This window comes from Fusarium keratoplasticum, chromosome 3, assembly GCF_025433545.1.
Source record: "Fusarium keratoplasticum isolate Fu6.1 chromosome 3, whole genome shotgun sequence".
NCBI lineage: Eukaryota > Fungi > Ascomycota > Sordariomycetes > Hypocreales > Nectriaceae > Fusarium > Fusarium keratoplasticum.
The window spans coordinates 2,393,680-2,407,736 of record NC_070531.1 but is presented as its reverse complement, the minus strand read 5'-3'; the positions used below and the strand labels follow the sequence as shown (position 1 = coordinate 2,407,736).

The 14,057-nt window shown below is 52.1% G+C and overlaps 6 protein-coding genes across 6 annotated transcripts; 2 read left to right on the top strand and 4 right to left on the bottom strand.

The window, feature by feature from the left end:
* Positions 1–711: 711 nt before the first annotated feature.
* Positions 712–1,141, bottom strand: NCS57_00410300 (uncharacterized protein; the record flags this gene model as incomplete). The annotated part of the gene is made up of 2 exons (XM_053054078.1): positions 917–1,141; positions 712–855 (listed from the first exon to the last, which is right to left on the bottom strand). Exons 1-2 carry the CDS (start codon positions 1,001–1,003, stop codon positions 712–714), a joined length of 231 nt encoding a protein of 76 aa, XP_052916238.1. The 5' UTR covers positions 1,004–1,141.
* A 731-nt stretch (positions 1,142–1,872) lies between these two features.
* On the bottom strand, positions 1,873–3,587 carry NCS57_00410200 (uncharacterized protein; the record flags this gene model as incomplete). Its single annotated transcript, XM_053054077.1, has 3 exons — positions 1,873–2,840; positions 2,892–2,957; positions 3,014–3,587. The coding sequence occupies 3 exons, from the start codon at positions 3,585–3,587 to the stop codon at positions 1,873–1,875; spliced, it is 1,608 nt and encodes a 535-aa protein (XP_052916237.1).
* Positions 3,588–4,536: 949 nt separating this feature from the next.
* NCS57_00410100 (MFS domain-containing protein) lies at positions 4,537–6,473 on the top strand (the record flags this gene model as incomplete). The annotated part of the gene is made up of 5 exons (XM_053054076.1): positions 4,537–5,077; positions 5,130–5,647; positions 5,698–6,019; positions 6,073–6,215; positions 6,285–6,473. The coding sequence occupies exons 1-5, from the start codon at positions 4,630–4,632 to the stop codon at positions 6,471–6,473; spliced, it is 1,620 nt and encodes a 539-aa protein (XP_052916236.1). The 5' UTR covers positions 4,537–4,629.
* A 1,120-nt stretch (positions 6,474–7,593) lies between these two features.
* On the top strand, positions 7,594–9,784 carry NCS57_00410000 (Rad21-Rec8-N domain-containing protein; the record flags this gene model as incomplete). The annotated part of the gene is made up of 4 exons (XM_053054075.1): positions 7,594–7,612; positions 7,666–7,702; positions 7,753–8,022; positions 8,071–9,784. The coding sequence occupies 4 exons, from the start codon at positions 7,594–7,596 to the stop codon at positions 9,782–9,784; spliced, it is 2,040 nt and encodes a 679-aa protein (XP_052916235.1).
* A 454-nt stretch (positions 9,785–10,238) lies between these two features.
* On the bottom strand, positions 10,239–12,000 carry NCS57_00409900 (Rab proteins geranylgeranyltransferase; the record flags this gene model as incomplete). Its single annotated transcript, XM_053054074.1, has 3 exons — positions 10,239–10,576; positions 10,770–11,854; positions 11,927–12,000. 3 exons carry the CDS (start codon positions 11,998–12,000, stop codon positions 10,239–10,241), a joined length of 1,497 nt encoding a protein of 498 aa, XP_052916234.1.
* A 449-nt stretch (positions 12,001–12,449) lies between these two features.
* On the bottom strand, positions 12,450–13,460 carry NCS57_00409800 (Ribosomal RNA-processing protein 43; the record flags this gene model as incomplete). Its single annotated transcript, XM_053054073.1, has 1 exon — positions 12,450–13,460. One exon carries the CDS (start codon positions 13,458–13,460, stop codon positions 12,450–12,452), a length of 1,011 nt encoding a protein of 336 aa, XP_052916233.1.
* Between the last annotated feature and the right edge of the window lie 597 nt (positions 13,461–14,057).

The following is a 14,057-nucleotide window of genomic DNA, read 5'->3' as shown; positions in this document are numbered from 1 at the left end:
AATGTCTCCAGGAACCAAAAAGAAGAGGAAACCATCGTGACGAATGGCAAAAGGAAGGGTCTGGCCGGGGATTGAACCCGGGACCTCTCGCAAGCTTGCTTTCGGGTTTGCCCTAAGCGAGAATCATACCACTAGACCACCAGACCGATCAAGCGGTGAAGAACCGCTTGGTGTGGTTGTTTGTTGGACGAGTTCGTGATTATTTCGTATTATATCGGTGGTGGCGTGGAGTTTTTTGAGTCATTTCATTTCCCTTTTTTTGCGGGCTCAGGGGCACGTGCTCTTGGAGCCTTTTGTGGGGGGTGTGGCTGGGTGGGTATTGTGGGGCTGGATGAATCTCGATGCTTCTTTGACATCGATCCACGATCATCAACCTTGGCAGTTGGAGAACCAAAGCAGAGGGATCGATTGACACTCGAGAAAGCCTGGAGAAAGTCAGAATGACCAGACCACGATACTGAACTGTGATGCACCTGATATCATCTTGTTAGTTGAACACCTGAGAGTTGTCTCTGTCGACACTGGCCGCTTAAAACCCCAGTCAGCAACAACAGTAACCTCTCCAGGGCATCACATCCTCGCAGTCAATCACCTTTCACCGGATGAGAAACAAGCTTCTTTGCTTTTGACTTCTTTCTTGTAATTCATTAATGTCGTCATGACGCACTCACGTGCAGATCGCTAGAGGTATCTTCTTCCCCATCACCACATCTAGTTGCCCTGCCCGACATCCTTGCCCTGCTTGATGCCCTGGCTCTGTCCGCCGCTGGCGTTGGCATCCTTGAGACCCATGCCGTGCTCGTCCTTTCCCTCGGGGAGGGGAGCCGTCTTGTCTGCGCGGTCGACTCGGTCGGACTGTTGTGAGTTGCGTGTTAGCAGTCATCTTTTTTTTCGTGTTGAAAGAGGGGGCACTCACGTCAGGCTTGCCGACGCCGTGGGCAATGTTGTGCTCGGCGGCCTCAAAGGGGCCGTTGTCGGAAGAACCGTCTCCTTGGCGAGGCATGTTGAATGTGAAGTTGTGTGATTGTGTGTTGTTGTGTGTGTGGGTGTAAGTGCAAGAGATATGCTTGTCAAGCCTTGATGTTGATGAATTGAGAGTGAAGAATTGGAGAATCAGTGAAAGGATAGACGAATTATTTATACCCAAGTTTCTCAGTTTGTTCCCCTCCTGCCACTGTGCAGCGTTTGGCACCTGGCCGCATCGTGATGAATCGACGACGTCATCTCGTCAACGTCATGCCCATGATCCATCGCAGGCACGCTTTCTACCCCAGTTTCTACGGCGCACAAGCTCCGGGACTTGGTACCTTCTAGAGACACTAAAACCCGGGACCTGCATTGTTTGACCGACAGCTGCCGTTTTTGGGCATTCTTCTTTTCACGAGTCAGTCGTGAAACCTCCTACCAAGATTCTCACGAGAATCAGCACAACGTGGATGATCGTCAAATTTCATATCAACGATTAATTGGAAATATTTCCAAGGAGTAGCTTTTCTTATCGTTCTCCCTCGCGAATATTGGAGAAAGAAAAAGAATATCGCAGAATTTGATCCTCTTTCAAACAATTCCAAGCTCTTGGCCCGGTATGCCTTGTCCACACAACTCGGCAGGTGACGTCATTAAACACAATCATCTTTAGCAAAGGAGTGACTTGATGATCTATCTAAGTTAAAGGATTGTCGGGTACATAAAACAAATAAAGCAAAATCACACGCGCGTTCCACAATCGCCAGTTGCATGTACTGGGCGAAGCCATCTCTCCCGTTCGGTTCAAGCGTCTAGGCTCGTGACGTGAGCTCCCGTCTTCCTGATATTGTAATGAATGTCTTTGTTGTTTCGGCCCATTACTGAGCTCAATTCAAGGTTTCAGATTTAGAGGTCTGCTCCCAAGGCGTTGTATCTGCCCAGTGGCTTCTGACCTTTTGTGTTGTCAAGCGGGGCTGGAAGCACTTCAGCCTCGACAAGAACAGAAGCCGTGGAGCCAATGACCCTTCCGTGTACATCAACAGCATCGGCTGCGACACTGGCAATGTTCTTGGATGTCACAAGGCTGGTCTCGAAGCTGGTCCGCTTCACCTCGCCAAGGAAGTCTCGAGAGCCATATTCGTCAGTGACAGCGTAGAACCTCCACGAAGCTGTCTCGGTGTCGCCGTTCCAAGAAACATACACCTTGGTGCCCTCCTTTCCTTGGAGTGCCACAATGGCGGGCGTCTCGTTGGGAAGACCAGTCCAGTTGTACCTGAAAGCTCTGTAATTCTCAGCACCGACACCAAGGAAGCCCGAGTCCACGTAGGCATGGAAGATGGGCGTGCCGTCGGCTGTAAACTCAGTCAGAGCTCCTTCAGATCCCCAATTGACGAGTACGTTTCCGCCAGGAAGAACCTGTGTGCTGCCCTGCGACTTGGAAAGGAGGTCGTCAGGGGGGAAGTAGCCCGCAACCAGCTCGGCTGTCCACGAGGTTGTGTTGAGCCGGAGAATCTTGCCACTGCTCGTAGGCGCCGTATGAACCTCTGAACCTCCGCTATGCTCGGTACCATGTGCGCTGTTATCATACAGGCTGATGACCTCGACATCCCCTTCTTGGGAGAGCCAGCGGGCGTGGTGCTGGAAGCAGAACTTGGCGTCGTCAGGGACGGAAAAGTCGGAGCGCTTTCCATGAAGGCGCCAGATGATGGAGCCATCAGTGCCGTTGATCTTGTGAATGGCGCAAGCGTCGCGGGCTGAGATGAGGTAGTTGCCCTCGGCGTCCTTGTCGACGCTGTTGATGTGGAAGTAGTCCCAGGCGTCGGAGCTGTTGTAGCCAGAGCCGGCTTGGCCGGGGTTGATAGGGAGGACTGCTTCTGTGGAAGGTTAGCATTGGAAAGTGGTGGTTTGTCTGATAATGGACTTGCCGTCTGGTTGGACGTGATCGAGACTGGACCACTCGAATAGGAGTTTGCCCGTAGCAATGTCAAGCTCTATAGTCGAGTTAATACAAACAGAGACCACCAGGCTTTTAGCAGTTGGTGCAAACCTTGAATGATGGCATTCACAATCCACTGCTGCTCTGGACTAGCGCCCCATTTCTGAAGATCTCGAGGCACAGGCTGGTAGATCTGGATAAGACCAGTCTCCTCGTTGACGATATGGAACTCGTGCTTGTCCACCAATTTGTGGTTCCCAGCACGCAGCTCACGGATCGTCTCATAGTGTTGATCCACGATTGTGATGTGTCCATGGCCATGGCCGTACCCGGCGTTGTGATCACCCTCAAAGCTGAAGAGGATGTCCTTTCCCTTCCAGCGCCCGGCTTGGAAGTTGGTGGCCCAGATACTGTAGAGACCATAGCCAGACCAGACAAGGTCGCCGTCGTCCCTGAAGATGTAAGGACCTGCCTGGCGCGGACCATGCTGCTCCGTAGGGGTGTCTGGGTAGCCCGCAAAGGGAGCCACAAAAAGATAACCTGGTTCGACCTCGTCCGTGGCAGGGATGGTGATGTTGAGACGAGGGGGTGCCAAGTCAGGGCGAGAGCGAAACTGCCAGTCGGCCGCGACGAGAGGGACCAAGGCCAGAGAAGCGGCCATCATATGAGCAATAGAGCGCTTCATGTTGGAGATGAAGGAGCGTTGCTAGCAGCGTCAGCGGCCCGGATATCCATCTCGTCCAAGAAAAGGTACATTCACCTTGATGCAGCCTACGAGCCCAAAGTCCACCACTAGTTTTCAGATTGAAGTCAAGAAAGTAAGCAAGATGTTGGAGTTGTAAGCTTGAGTAAGTTGTTTGAGATGTTGTTTTCACTGGCATTGCGGCAATATATAAGCCTGCAAGAGACCAATGTCGCCGTTATATACAATGCAGCACGCCATTGCTTAGCCAAGGAAATCATTGGACAATTGAGAGATCAACAAGCGGGGCAAGATCGCCATTCTTGGTGAGGGAATAAATATTGAGTTCTGTGCCAATGCTTGAGATGATGCATTGCGTGATTCCATGCAATCTGTATGACGACAAAGGAGACTACGTTGAGATGCACAGGCTCTGTGACGTGTCGAGGTGAGGTTGGGCCCAGCGAGTTCTTGCATGAGATCCAAGAGGTGCTTGGTAATGTCACCATTACATCGTCTTGCTTTACAAAGTAGTGGGATGCATCTATTCAGGTTCGGGTTCAGCCAAGGTAGCCATCTCCCACTGCTGGCTTCAGTCAATGTTTGACATGACAGTTGGCGACTACCAATTCCATATTTACCAAGATGGAATTGTCCCCCAATAGCTACCGTAGAAGCGCAATTGGATCAATTGGCCATCACCCATGCAGTAGCATCACCGACATCCGAGTTGATGCAGCAGTACAGTATCGTCTTGGCATCCCTGTTTCGGAGGGTCCACCGGTTCTCGGAACCTCGAATACGTGATTCGGACAAGAGATTTCGCCATGTGCTAACAGTAGAGTCACACCGATCTATCAATTCATTACCGATGACCCGTTAAATGCCCCACGGTTCTCGGCATTGAGTGTCTAGGTTTTAGTCGCACGCACAAGTTTGATGTGAGAGTTATCAAGCCCACAAGCTTGTCTCAATTCAACTATACGATATACTATCACAACCCCGACGTCCAGTTTCGTTTCTCAAAAAAAATCACTATCTCACCATGAGAAGTTCTTCTCCTTCACCTGGGGTCTTGAACCCTGCAGACAACGTCGAGGCCCGCGAGGATCAGCCCCTCCTCCGCGCCCCGGATGAGGACTCATGGAAACCCCCACGGGGCTTCATCTGGATCCAACTGGCCATCATGTCCAATGTGTTTCTCTACGGACTTGATAGTACTATCACCGCCGCAACATACGCCGTCATCAGCTCCGAGTTTGACGCCGCCAACACGGCATCGTGGTTGACCACGTCGTATCTCGTCACCAGCACTGCCTTCCAACCTCTATACGGAAGGGTTTCTGATATTTTTGGTCGTCGTCTGTGCTTCTTCATCTCAACCATCACCTTTGCTGCCGGATGCCTTGGGTGCGGTGTGGCCAACAATGTGGTTTTTCTTAACTGCATGCGGGCGCTGACGGGCTTTGGCGGTGGAGGATTGATGACTATGGGTGAGTCTATGAATTGAACATGCCTGATAATATGGAGACTAACACTCTGTAGCTACCATCGTCAATTCAGACATGATCCCATTCCGGAAGCGCGGAATGTACCAAGCCCTTCAAAATGGCATCTTCGGCTTCGGAGCCATCGCCGGGGCTTCTTTCGGAGGCTCGATTGCAGACCACATTGGTTGGCGATGGTGTTTCCTCCTCCAAGTCCCAGTGTCCATCGTGGCATTTGTGATTGGGGCTCTCGTTGTCGCCAACCAGCCTGGAGGTTTCTCTCTCGACAGCGGACTGGGTGCCGTCTGGAAGAGGGTCGACTTCTCTGGTTCACTGCTGCTAGTAGTTGCCGTCTCGGTCCAGCTTGTTGGCCTGAGCCTTGGAGGCAATGAATTGCCCTGGACTAGTCCCTGGGTGATTGGCTCATTGGCTGGTAGTATTGCCCTCTTCGCTTTGTTCCTCCTAGTTGAAGCGAAAACGAGTGCTATCCCAGTGATTCCTCTCCGTTTACTCCAGGGGAGACTACCTATAGCAACGCAGGCCGCAAACGTGTGTGCTGGCATGGCCGCTTACGGTGTGAGTAGAAGATATTTATGTACTTTGCATGTCACTAACTCGCTGTCCAGTATCTCTTCATGCTCCCGCTCTTCTTCCAAGTCGTCCTACTCGACTCAGCCACCACGGCCGGCGCTCGGCTCGCAATCCCTTCGCTTGCCACACCCATTGGCGGTGTCATCGCCGGAATCATCATGTCTCGCTGGGGCAAGTTGATTGCTCTTGTCCGCACGGGGGCTCTGCTCATGGTAGTGGGCAACGCTCTAGTGACTTCGTTGGGATTCGAGGACTCCACGTGGAAGTACTTTGTGTTTGTCTTTCCTGCAAACCTTGGTCAGGGCATCATTTACCCTGGTATTCTCTTTACCTCTCTTGCTTCGTTTGATCATGCCGGTAAGCAGACCGTTCTCAGCAATGCTTTCATTGAGCTAACAGGGCACGCCTAGATCATGCAGTCACCGCCTCAACCGTGTATCTCATCCGCTCCCTAGGAACCGTTTGGGGTGTTTCAGTCACCTCGGCCATTGTGCAAACTACGCTCAGCGTCCGGTTGCCGGACGCACTGAGCGAGGTATCAGATAAATGGAGAGTACGCCCTTTTTCTTTTCATGTCAGCTAAGCCGGTAGCGTGTGTAAATGCTGATCACTGTGTTCCTAGATCATCGATCAAATCCGACACTCGGTCGACTCTATCCGCCACCTCCCGCCGGATATTCAGCTCAAGGCACGTCTTGTCTATTATGATGGTCTCAAGTACGCTTTCGGAGCTTCGACTGCAGTGGCTTTGCTTGGATTCTGCGCTGCTTTGATTGCCAGCGGAACTGGCCTTCGAACCACCCACAAGTAACATGGTATTCCGGGAGACTTCTTGTTAGGACCAGACCGATTCATGTGGTGACAACCCTTAACGAGGATCACCATCATAGAACGCCCGAGTGCATGCTCTGGTTTATGGCTCCTATCAACTAGGGCTACAAAAAGTGTAGAAATACATAGTTGAAAGTTACTCGGACTCGCAACACCCCCATCCAATAAGCGTGCTGCTTCCCAGAAATATCAGTAATGTGCTAAACTGGGCACTGTCACTTCAAGACAATCAAAAAGATCGGTGGTCCTCAAATCTGTGAGAGACAAAAGGTGAGGAGGGCAAAAAGAGTGGTTCCGCCCGGGATCGAACCGGGGACCTTCTCGGTGTTAACGAGATGCCATAACCAACTAGACCACGGAACCTGAGTTGGTTGCTTGATGGAAAGCGAGACGGTTTGAGGACTCATCAAGTGGGAGAATTCTAAGATGCGACGAGGAGGAGTGGAAGATGAGACTGTGATATCGGCAGCAGATGTAAGAGATGCTGCTTGGTGTTGCTGAACAATTAGTGGGGCGGGACTTGTCCCAAGTAAACCTCATCCTAAGGTTTAGGATGACAACTCCTGGCAGCTGGAAGGTGCGAAGATCGAGCAGAACTTAGACCTGGGCTCGAAAGACATAGCCACTAGGACCAAGGGTTCAATAAATAGAATCATTTAGTATTTTTATGTATCAATAACTGGGTTTCCAAAAGAAGGGATATATGTCTTTCTCTTGGTTAATTGAGTTGACAATAGTGAGGCAAATGCATTATCCACGCCGAGTTCAGGTCCCAGTCGCTCCTGCCTCAACTGCCAGCTGCTTGACACTTACGGCCAGCTGCCAAAACTCGGCTCCCATGAGCCTCGTTCGCACTTGATCGTGACGCGTGACATTTTTTACTCGTTCCCTTTTCGCGTTTCCCCTCTCCTCCTCTTCAATCGTCTTCTCCGAAAACCTCACGCCATCATCCTCCAGCATCACGACCAGCATCTCGTCAGGGCGTCGGCCAAGGGGTTCGATAGAACCACGCTGACGGGCCCTGGTTTCTCTTTACTTATCTTTATTCTCGGGGAGTTTCTTCAGGTACTCAGGAATTCGAATGAGCAAGGCAGAGCACCATGTTCTATAGCCACGAGAGTGTGTCCGCTCAGTATCCCTCGCCCTCAATCTACTGCTAACTCCTTTCTTAGTTCTCAGCAACACCCAGTATGGGGTTGCTACCATCTGGTTTACATTCTCTATTCTCCTCTCCTTGATTTCCACTGACCTTTTCTCAGGCTAGTGGCCACGGTCGGCAACACGAATCAGAAGGTGACCAGAAAGGCCATCCAAGAGGTCGACGTCCCCAAGGCATGCGAGACCATCATCCATCCCGGAGCCCCTCTGGCTCTGCGTCTTCAAGGCAATCTCCTCTATGGCGTCTCTCGCGTGTTTGCTCAGCAGTGTCGTTACGTTCTTTCAGACGCCGAGAAGACCCAGGCCGACATGATGACCTTCTTTCGAGTCATGCAAACAAATGAAACGGACCCGCGTGCAGGCAAGACCAAGTAAGCTGCCATTTATTCCCATCTCCAAAGCTTCACTAACTGTCCAAGGCGTCACAATATCACTCTGCAGGACGATCCGAACTTCGACCCTTCCAACAGCGTGCCAAACCCTGATCTCCTCACCAGCGCCAACGACTTGGTCCTTTTTTCGAACAAGTTCTCTTCTCAGCACAATGTCTCCCAGATGACTCCTTTGACTCAAGTCACCGGCTCCTCAGGCAGAAATCATTCACTGCTGGGCTTCGACCTCCCGCAGTCCTCGCATTCGGGAGGCAGCTACCGTCTTCCAACTGACCTCAACCAAGACTCTCCTTTTGCGAAACCCTTCAACCCGCAGGATCCTTTGGCGGACTTCAACCCTTTCGGTGGAGATGAGCTTGAGGGCCTCCCTGGTGTCTTCCTCAACTTCGACGCCGACGGCAACCTCGTTGGCCTTGGAGAGCCTGAGCCAGAGCTCCCGCCTCTTCCTGGGTTCGACCTTCAACCTCAGGACAACATCGCTGGTCCTGGTCCTGAGAAGGAGCAAGTCGGTGGCGAAAACGTGGTCATCATGGGAGAAGATGCGCTGCCTGATGCGGAACCCTTTCCCAAGCGTCGCCGTGCTGAAAAGTCCACCTCCTCAGTTGTTCCAACCACCGAATCAGTTGAGACCGAGCAGGCCCAGGCCCCCGCTCGTCGGAAAAGACGTCGCAAGCTATGCCGCATGGTTGATCAGAGAGACTATGTTCCCTCGGCAGAGGTTCGCAGCTGGTCTGTCAACTATCTTGCCAACATGGAGGCAAGCCGAAAGCCAATCCCGACAACGACTGTAACTCAAGCACGAAAGAATGCCAAGGCCTTCCTCTTCGGCAACGGCATTGCAGGCGTTGGGAGAACTCTCGCAGGGTTCAATCATCCACTCGTAGAGGACTTTTCTGGCATGTCGCTTCTGGCCCGTCTTCAGGGCAACGAGCCTGAGCAGGAAGAGGAACTCAAGTCCCATGGACGACGTCGTGTTTCTGCCGAAGCCTTCGAAGAAAACCAGGGTGATGAGAGACGTGTTCGCCAAAAGACGGATGGTGGTGCTGAGATGGGGCGCGGTCTGGGTGACGGTTTGGGTGCAATCATTCCCGGCGACGACATGGCCCCTGAGATGGGCATGGAGGTTGTTCAAGCTCTCGAGGATCGACACTCTTCCTCCATGGCTCCCTGGAGTCGCCCTCCCTCTGTTGCCCCCGGTTCATCCATCCGAGGACACGGAAGTGTGCAGAAGAATATTCCTGCCCCCAGCCCTCTCCTTGGCCATGGAAGTGCCGTTCGCTCTATTGAACGTTGGAGCGATCTTCCCGGTCTGCCTTATGGTTCTGATGACTTCCCACAGCTTCACTCTCAGAACGATTCCATCGGGCACGACGGTTTTCTGGATGGCCTGGATATCCCTGCTGGCAACGACACACAGAACACTACACAGGGTCTCGACAATTCTGCCCTTGATTTTCTCGGCTATGCTACAGTTCAAGCCCAGGCCAAGGGCTATACCCGCTCTCGTGATCGGGTCGACCGCCGCTGGATCAACTTTAACACCCTCACCGACGAGCTTGAGGACCCAGCCAGCGCAAGAAAGTTCATCTCGGAGGCTTTCATGCATGTCCTGACCCTTGCAACCAAGAGCGCCCTCGCTGTCGAACAGGATGGCATCGCCCAGAATCAACCCTTTGGCACAATTCGCATCGGGTTGACTCTTCCTGAGCAGGACGATGACATGGTTGATGAACTGGCCTAGATTTCTTTTCGAACTCCGGGATATACCTCATTCTTTTCTATTTTTGTTTTCATCTGCGACAAACTGCCGGGACGGGCGAATACACGACGTTGATGGGACATGTCTCTGCGGAATATCATGACATGGGCTGGGCTGCTTTGATTTTCGGGTAACAAACGGGAATGTTGTTTTGGGGTTTTAAGACTGCTTCGGGTTGCAGCAATATGGGGAATATCGGGATCAACAAGTTGCCTGGGGAAACGGCCAAAGAATACGGATACCAACCGGGGGGATCAGCTCAAGTGGGCGATTTGGGGTCATGGGACAATCAGGCAACGGGTAAAATGGACAGCATTCAAGTGCGTGGGCAGAAGGCAAGCAAGATAGCCTTCATGATCAATCATCATGACCAATCATCATTCACATCGAGAGAGGAATTAAAGTCATATTATTTCATTATGCGTCCAGACATTATCTAATCGTAAGCATCGTCATCATCTCCGCCTTCTCGATCCTCAAACCTCATGTACTCGGTCTCGTCTTGACCGGAACTACCTGTGACCAACTCCCAGGCCTGTTGAACAGAGTCCAGTAAGGAATCATCGAAAGCAAGGCTCGACAGAGAGGATGAAAAGGTAGCAACACTGTCGTCTACGTTCAAGGAGCTAGCACCAACACTTTGCTCATAGTACAGCTGGTAGATGCAAGGAGGGACTTCTTGGCCGTCTGCCACAGTAGCGAGAAGCGACGACAAGGCCTTTTCGAGGACGATCTTGGCCGACGATGTACGAACGGTGCTCAGGTAGAGAACATCTAATATCATTCGTTAGCGTCATGTAATGCAGGCATGTACAGCAAACAAAGATTGAGGTGTGAGGTGTGTATCAGGTTGTCAGAGATAATGATCGTCAATGAAATTCAGACAATGTAGATAAGTATTCGGTATGTGAATCATCATAACACCAAAGCAAGCGCAAGACAGAACAGGAAGAAAGGTGAAACTTACATTGTCCAGTGGGGCACTCCCCTGTGTCGCTCGAGTGCACCATTGCATAGACTGGGTACTCTGAGGGTTTTCCATCCTCGTCAGAGATTGAACCAGTTGGGAAGGCAACGACTGCAACAGCTGGCGTGGGAGCACCCTCGGTCAGCAGCTCAAAGAGAGCTGACAAGTCAGATTTGGTCACCGCGGTGATCCTGCTGATTCGGCGGTCTTCCGGGTCCGATTCCTCGTTGCCTTGGACCACCAGCTTGGCCTTCACCTCGATATCGTTAGTAAAGGTGAGCGCCAATGGCGCATCTGCCTGATCAGACTGTGGCTTCTGCAAATCCCGAATGCCGGAGCCCAGCATGTAGACTGCGCCGCCGACAGCAGCAGCCCGGCAGCCCACTTGAGCTACCTCTGAGAGGCCACCCCATTTAGGGTAGACGGCAGCGAAGCCTGGCCCGAAGACACCCATAGATGTCAGGTGGCGGCTGATGGTCGCAAGGCCGTCTTTGACAGAAATGTTCCCGTCATGACTCAAGGTCAGTGTAACGACGTAGGACTGGAGTGTAGCATCAAGTTTGAACTCGGACGCCAAAAACTCTGCCAACCGCTCGTCTGCGCGAGGCCCCCACACATCGGTCTGAGGTTCCGACTCATAGTCAAGCACAAACTTGAGGAACTTCATCAGGGACCGCTTGGACCGGGCCGGTATAGATGTGTTTGAGAAAACATCTTCTCGGGTCGAGGGGATCCTGCTGAGCGAAGGGGTCGGGGAAGATTCTGAGGGTGGTTGGTAGATGTAGAAGGATCCGACGGCGAGGAACTCGATCTGGCGAAACGCTTTCGAGTCGACCAGCTGTGTCACCAGCTTCGATCGCGAGTGTATCAGCTGCGGCGCAAGGGCCAAGCTGTAAGCTCGTACCGAAGCTGGACTGTCGCCATCACGCTTGACCTCTGCGGCAGCAAACAGTTTCCCGTTGTCAGCAGAGCTGTGCTTCTCAGCCCACTCGTCCACCTCTTGGAGACTGAAAGCCGCCTCGCAGCCCCCGTAGTAGTCGTTGGGATCGACGTGGAGTATGTTTTTGCCTGAACGCGACAAAGCTCTTCGAGCAACGAAGGCTGGGTCAGTCTGATCAAGGCACACGACAGTCTCGACGATGGAATCCAAAGCTTACAGGGCGAGTAGGGACTGCTGTAGCCCAGTGCCGCTGATCACTACATCCCACAGGGTCTCTGAGAGGGATTCCATGGTGAGGGAGAATGAAGATGAAGGAAGAAGGAAGTTGAGTCTGACTTTTATTTGCGACGCGGAGATTTGAAGGCCGAGGTGGGGCTGGGTTCGGTTCCGTGGTCCGTGCGCGGAACCTCAATTCAACTGAAATTGACGTCGGATTTTCTCTTCTCTTCTCTTTTTTTCTTCTCATCATCCGCTCAGCCCTCTATACAGTGTCTACCTCCTCTGGCGGAACATTGTCTGCGGCGTGAGTAGTTTCATTACTACTCACTTTTCTGAGTGGTAGAGCAATTTGTCTGCCAGTATCTACTGCCCTAGAATAAAGTCTGAAAGGGTGGTTCGAATGGTTTGACACATTTCTTCACCAGAACCAAGCATGAAGTGCCAAAGCTGTAGATCTAAACGGCTACTCCTAGTAGCCCGTGTTGCATTCCATATCATCTTTGTATTGGGGTATCATTTTTCTATGACTGAGTGATTGCCGCGTTAACCCCCTCCCACCGCTTTGTTGCCCAACTCAAGAATTGCTTCGATGTGAGAAGCTGGGGAGTCAAGGCTGTGCCTCCATGCTTCGAGATGGACAAGATCCTTATATCCCCATCCTTGCAGTCCACCACAATAGTCACACTCTCGTCGCAGAGTGACTCTTCCAGCCTGTCAGGGTCGGCAAGCATCCAGAATTTGCCGTCAGTGGGTCGGTCCGTCTCCTTGCCAGTGAAAACAGCTGCAGTGCAGGCAACTGGGATACTGGTGATTGTGAGGGGAATCGGGTCTTTTCGAGTGCAGACAATCATTTCTCGGTCCGCATCGTATCGTGCTCTCGGGAGCTTTGTGTCTCGTAGCGCAGCCAGCGTACCAGCCCAGGCAGCGTCGAATGGGTTCCCATCAAACGAGATGAAGAAAATATCGATGTAGAGTACCCAGTATGCCACAACAACCTTCTCCCCATCTTTCGTTTCCGGTTCGTCTTCTTCCATGCGATCCTCGTCGTCTGCTTCAAGGTTTTCGGCTGGCAGGGTGTGCCATATCCGCAGGTCTTCAGGCTTGATGACTTTGGAGCTGTGAAGGAGGGAGTAGACACGCGTGCTGAGAGTCTGTGCTAGTGTGCTCGGCGGACCGCCTGGGAGAAACTGGGGGGCGCAGCCTGTGGCAAGCTCAATGTTTGGGACCAGGAGATCATACTCCTTCAGCTCGGTCTCGGTGTTGGAGGCACGATAGCTCGGAATATTGGAGGTCAGGATTGTCTCGCCTCGAACACCACAGATGACAGTGGTGTCGCCCATCCGTACGAGGGAGCTTCCATGTGCGTGCGACAAGCTTGACGCGTTCACTGATGGGATGCGGACGTCGGTAGGGGCCCGACGATTGCTTCGAGCTGGAGCTGCATCGTCGGAGGGATCAATGTTGGCAAGCAGGTAAGGATGGGGGGAGAGCTTCGCAAAGGTGGCGCGAGAGAGCCCGGAGGTATGAGACATGTTGAAAGCAACTGTCCCTTTGGGCGACGAGACTTGCGTGTGGTTGCGGTCGAATGGTTTTGGAGAAGGCTCAGTGCCTTTGACAATTGAGGATGATGAAAAGTTGGAAACAATGACAGCCTCGTGGGGTTGATTGGTGGATTTGGGGGAAGCTTTGGCCAATCGTGTCGAAGCGGGGTACGAGGCTGAACTCGAATCTCCAAATCTCAGATTCACATCAATAATGTAGGGTAACTAGACCAATTTTCACATGTTGATGCCGAATTGTGCTTGCCGCCGTCCCTGGCACTATAACACTGGATATTGTTGACTCGGCTGGAGAAGCGCGAATCGGGTTCTCTGCGATATAATACACAGATTCCGAATCTGGAGTGCGGTGGGTTGTGCTAAAGTGTGATGTCTAGTGTCACCAAGCCGCTTGGAGACAACTTGGAGCATATCGACCAGATATTACCATTGGGTGTATAATTGACCACAAACCTGTAAGCGCGTGACAACAAACCCTTGACTCGCACGACTCTACGGATACTCATGTCAATACCACCCCAGATGACGGATAGCCCGGATATGTCATCACATAGGATTCACATCCAAGTA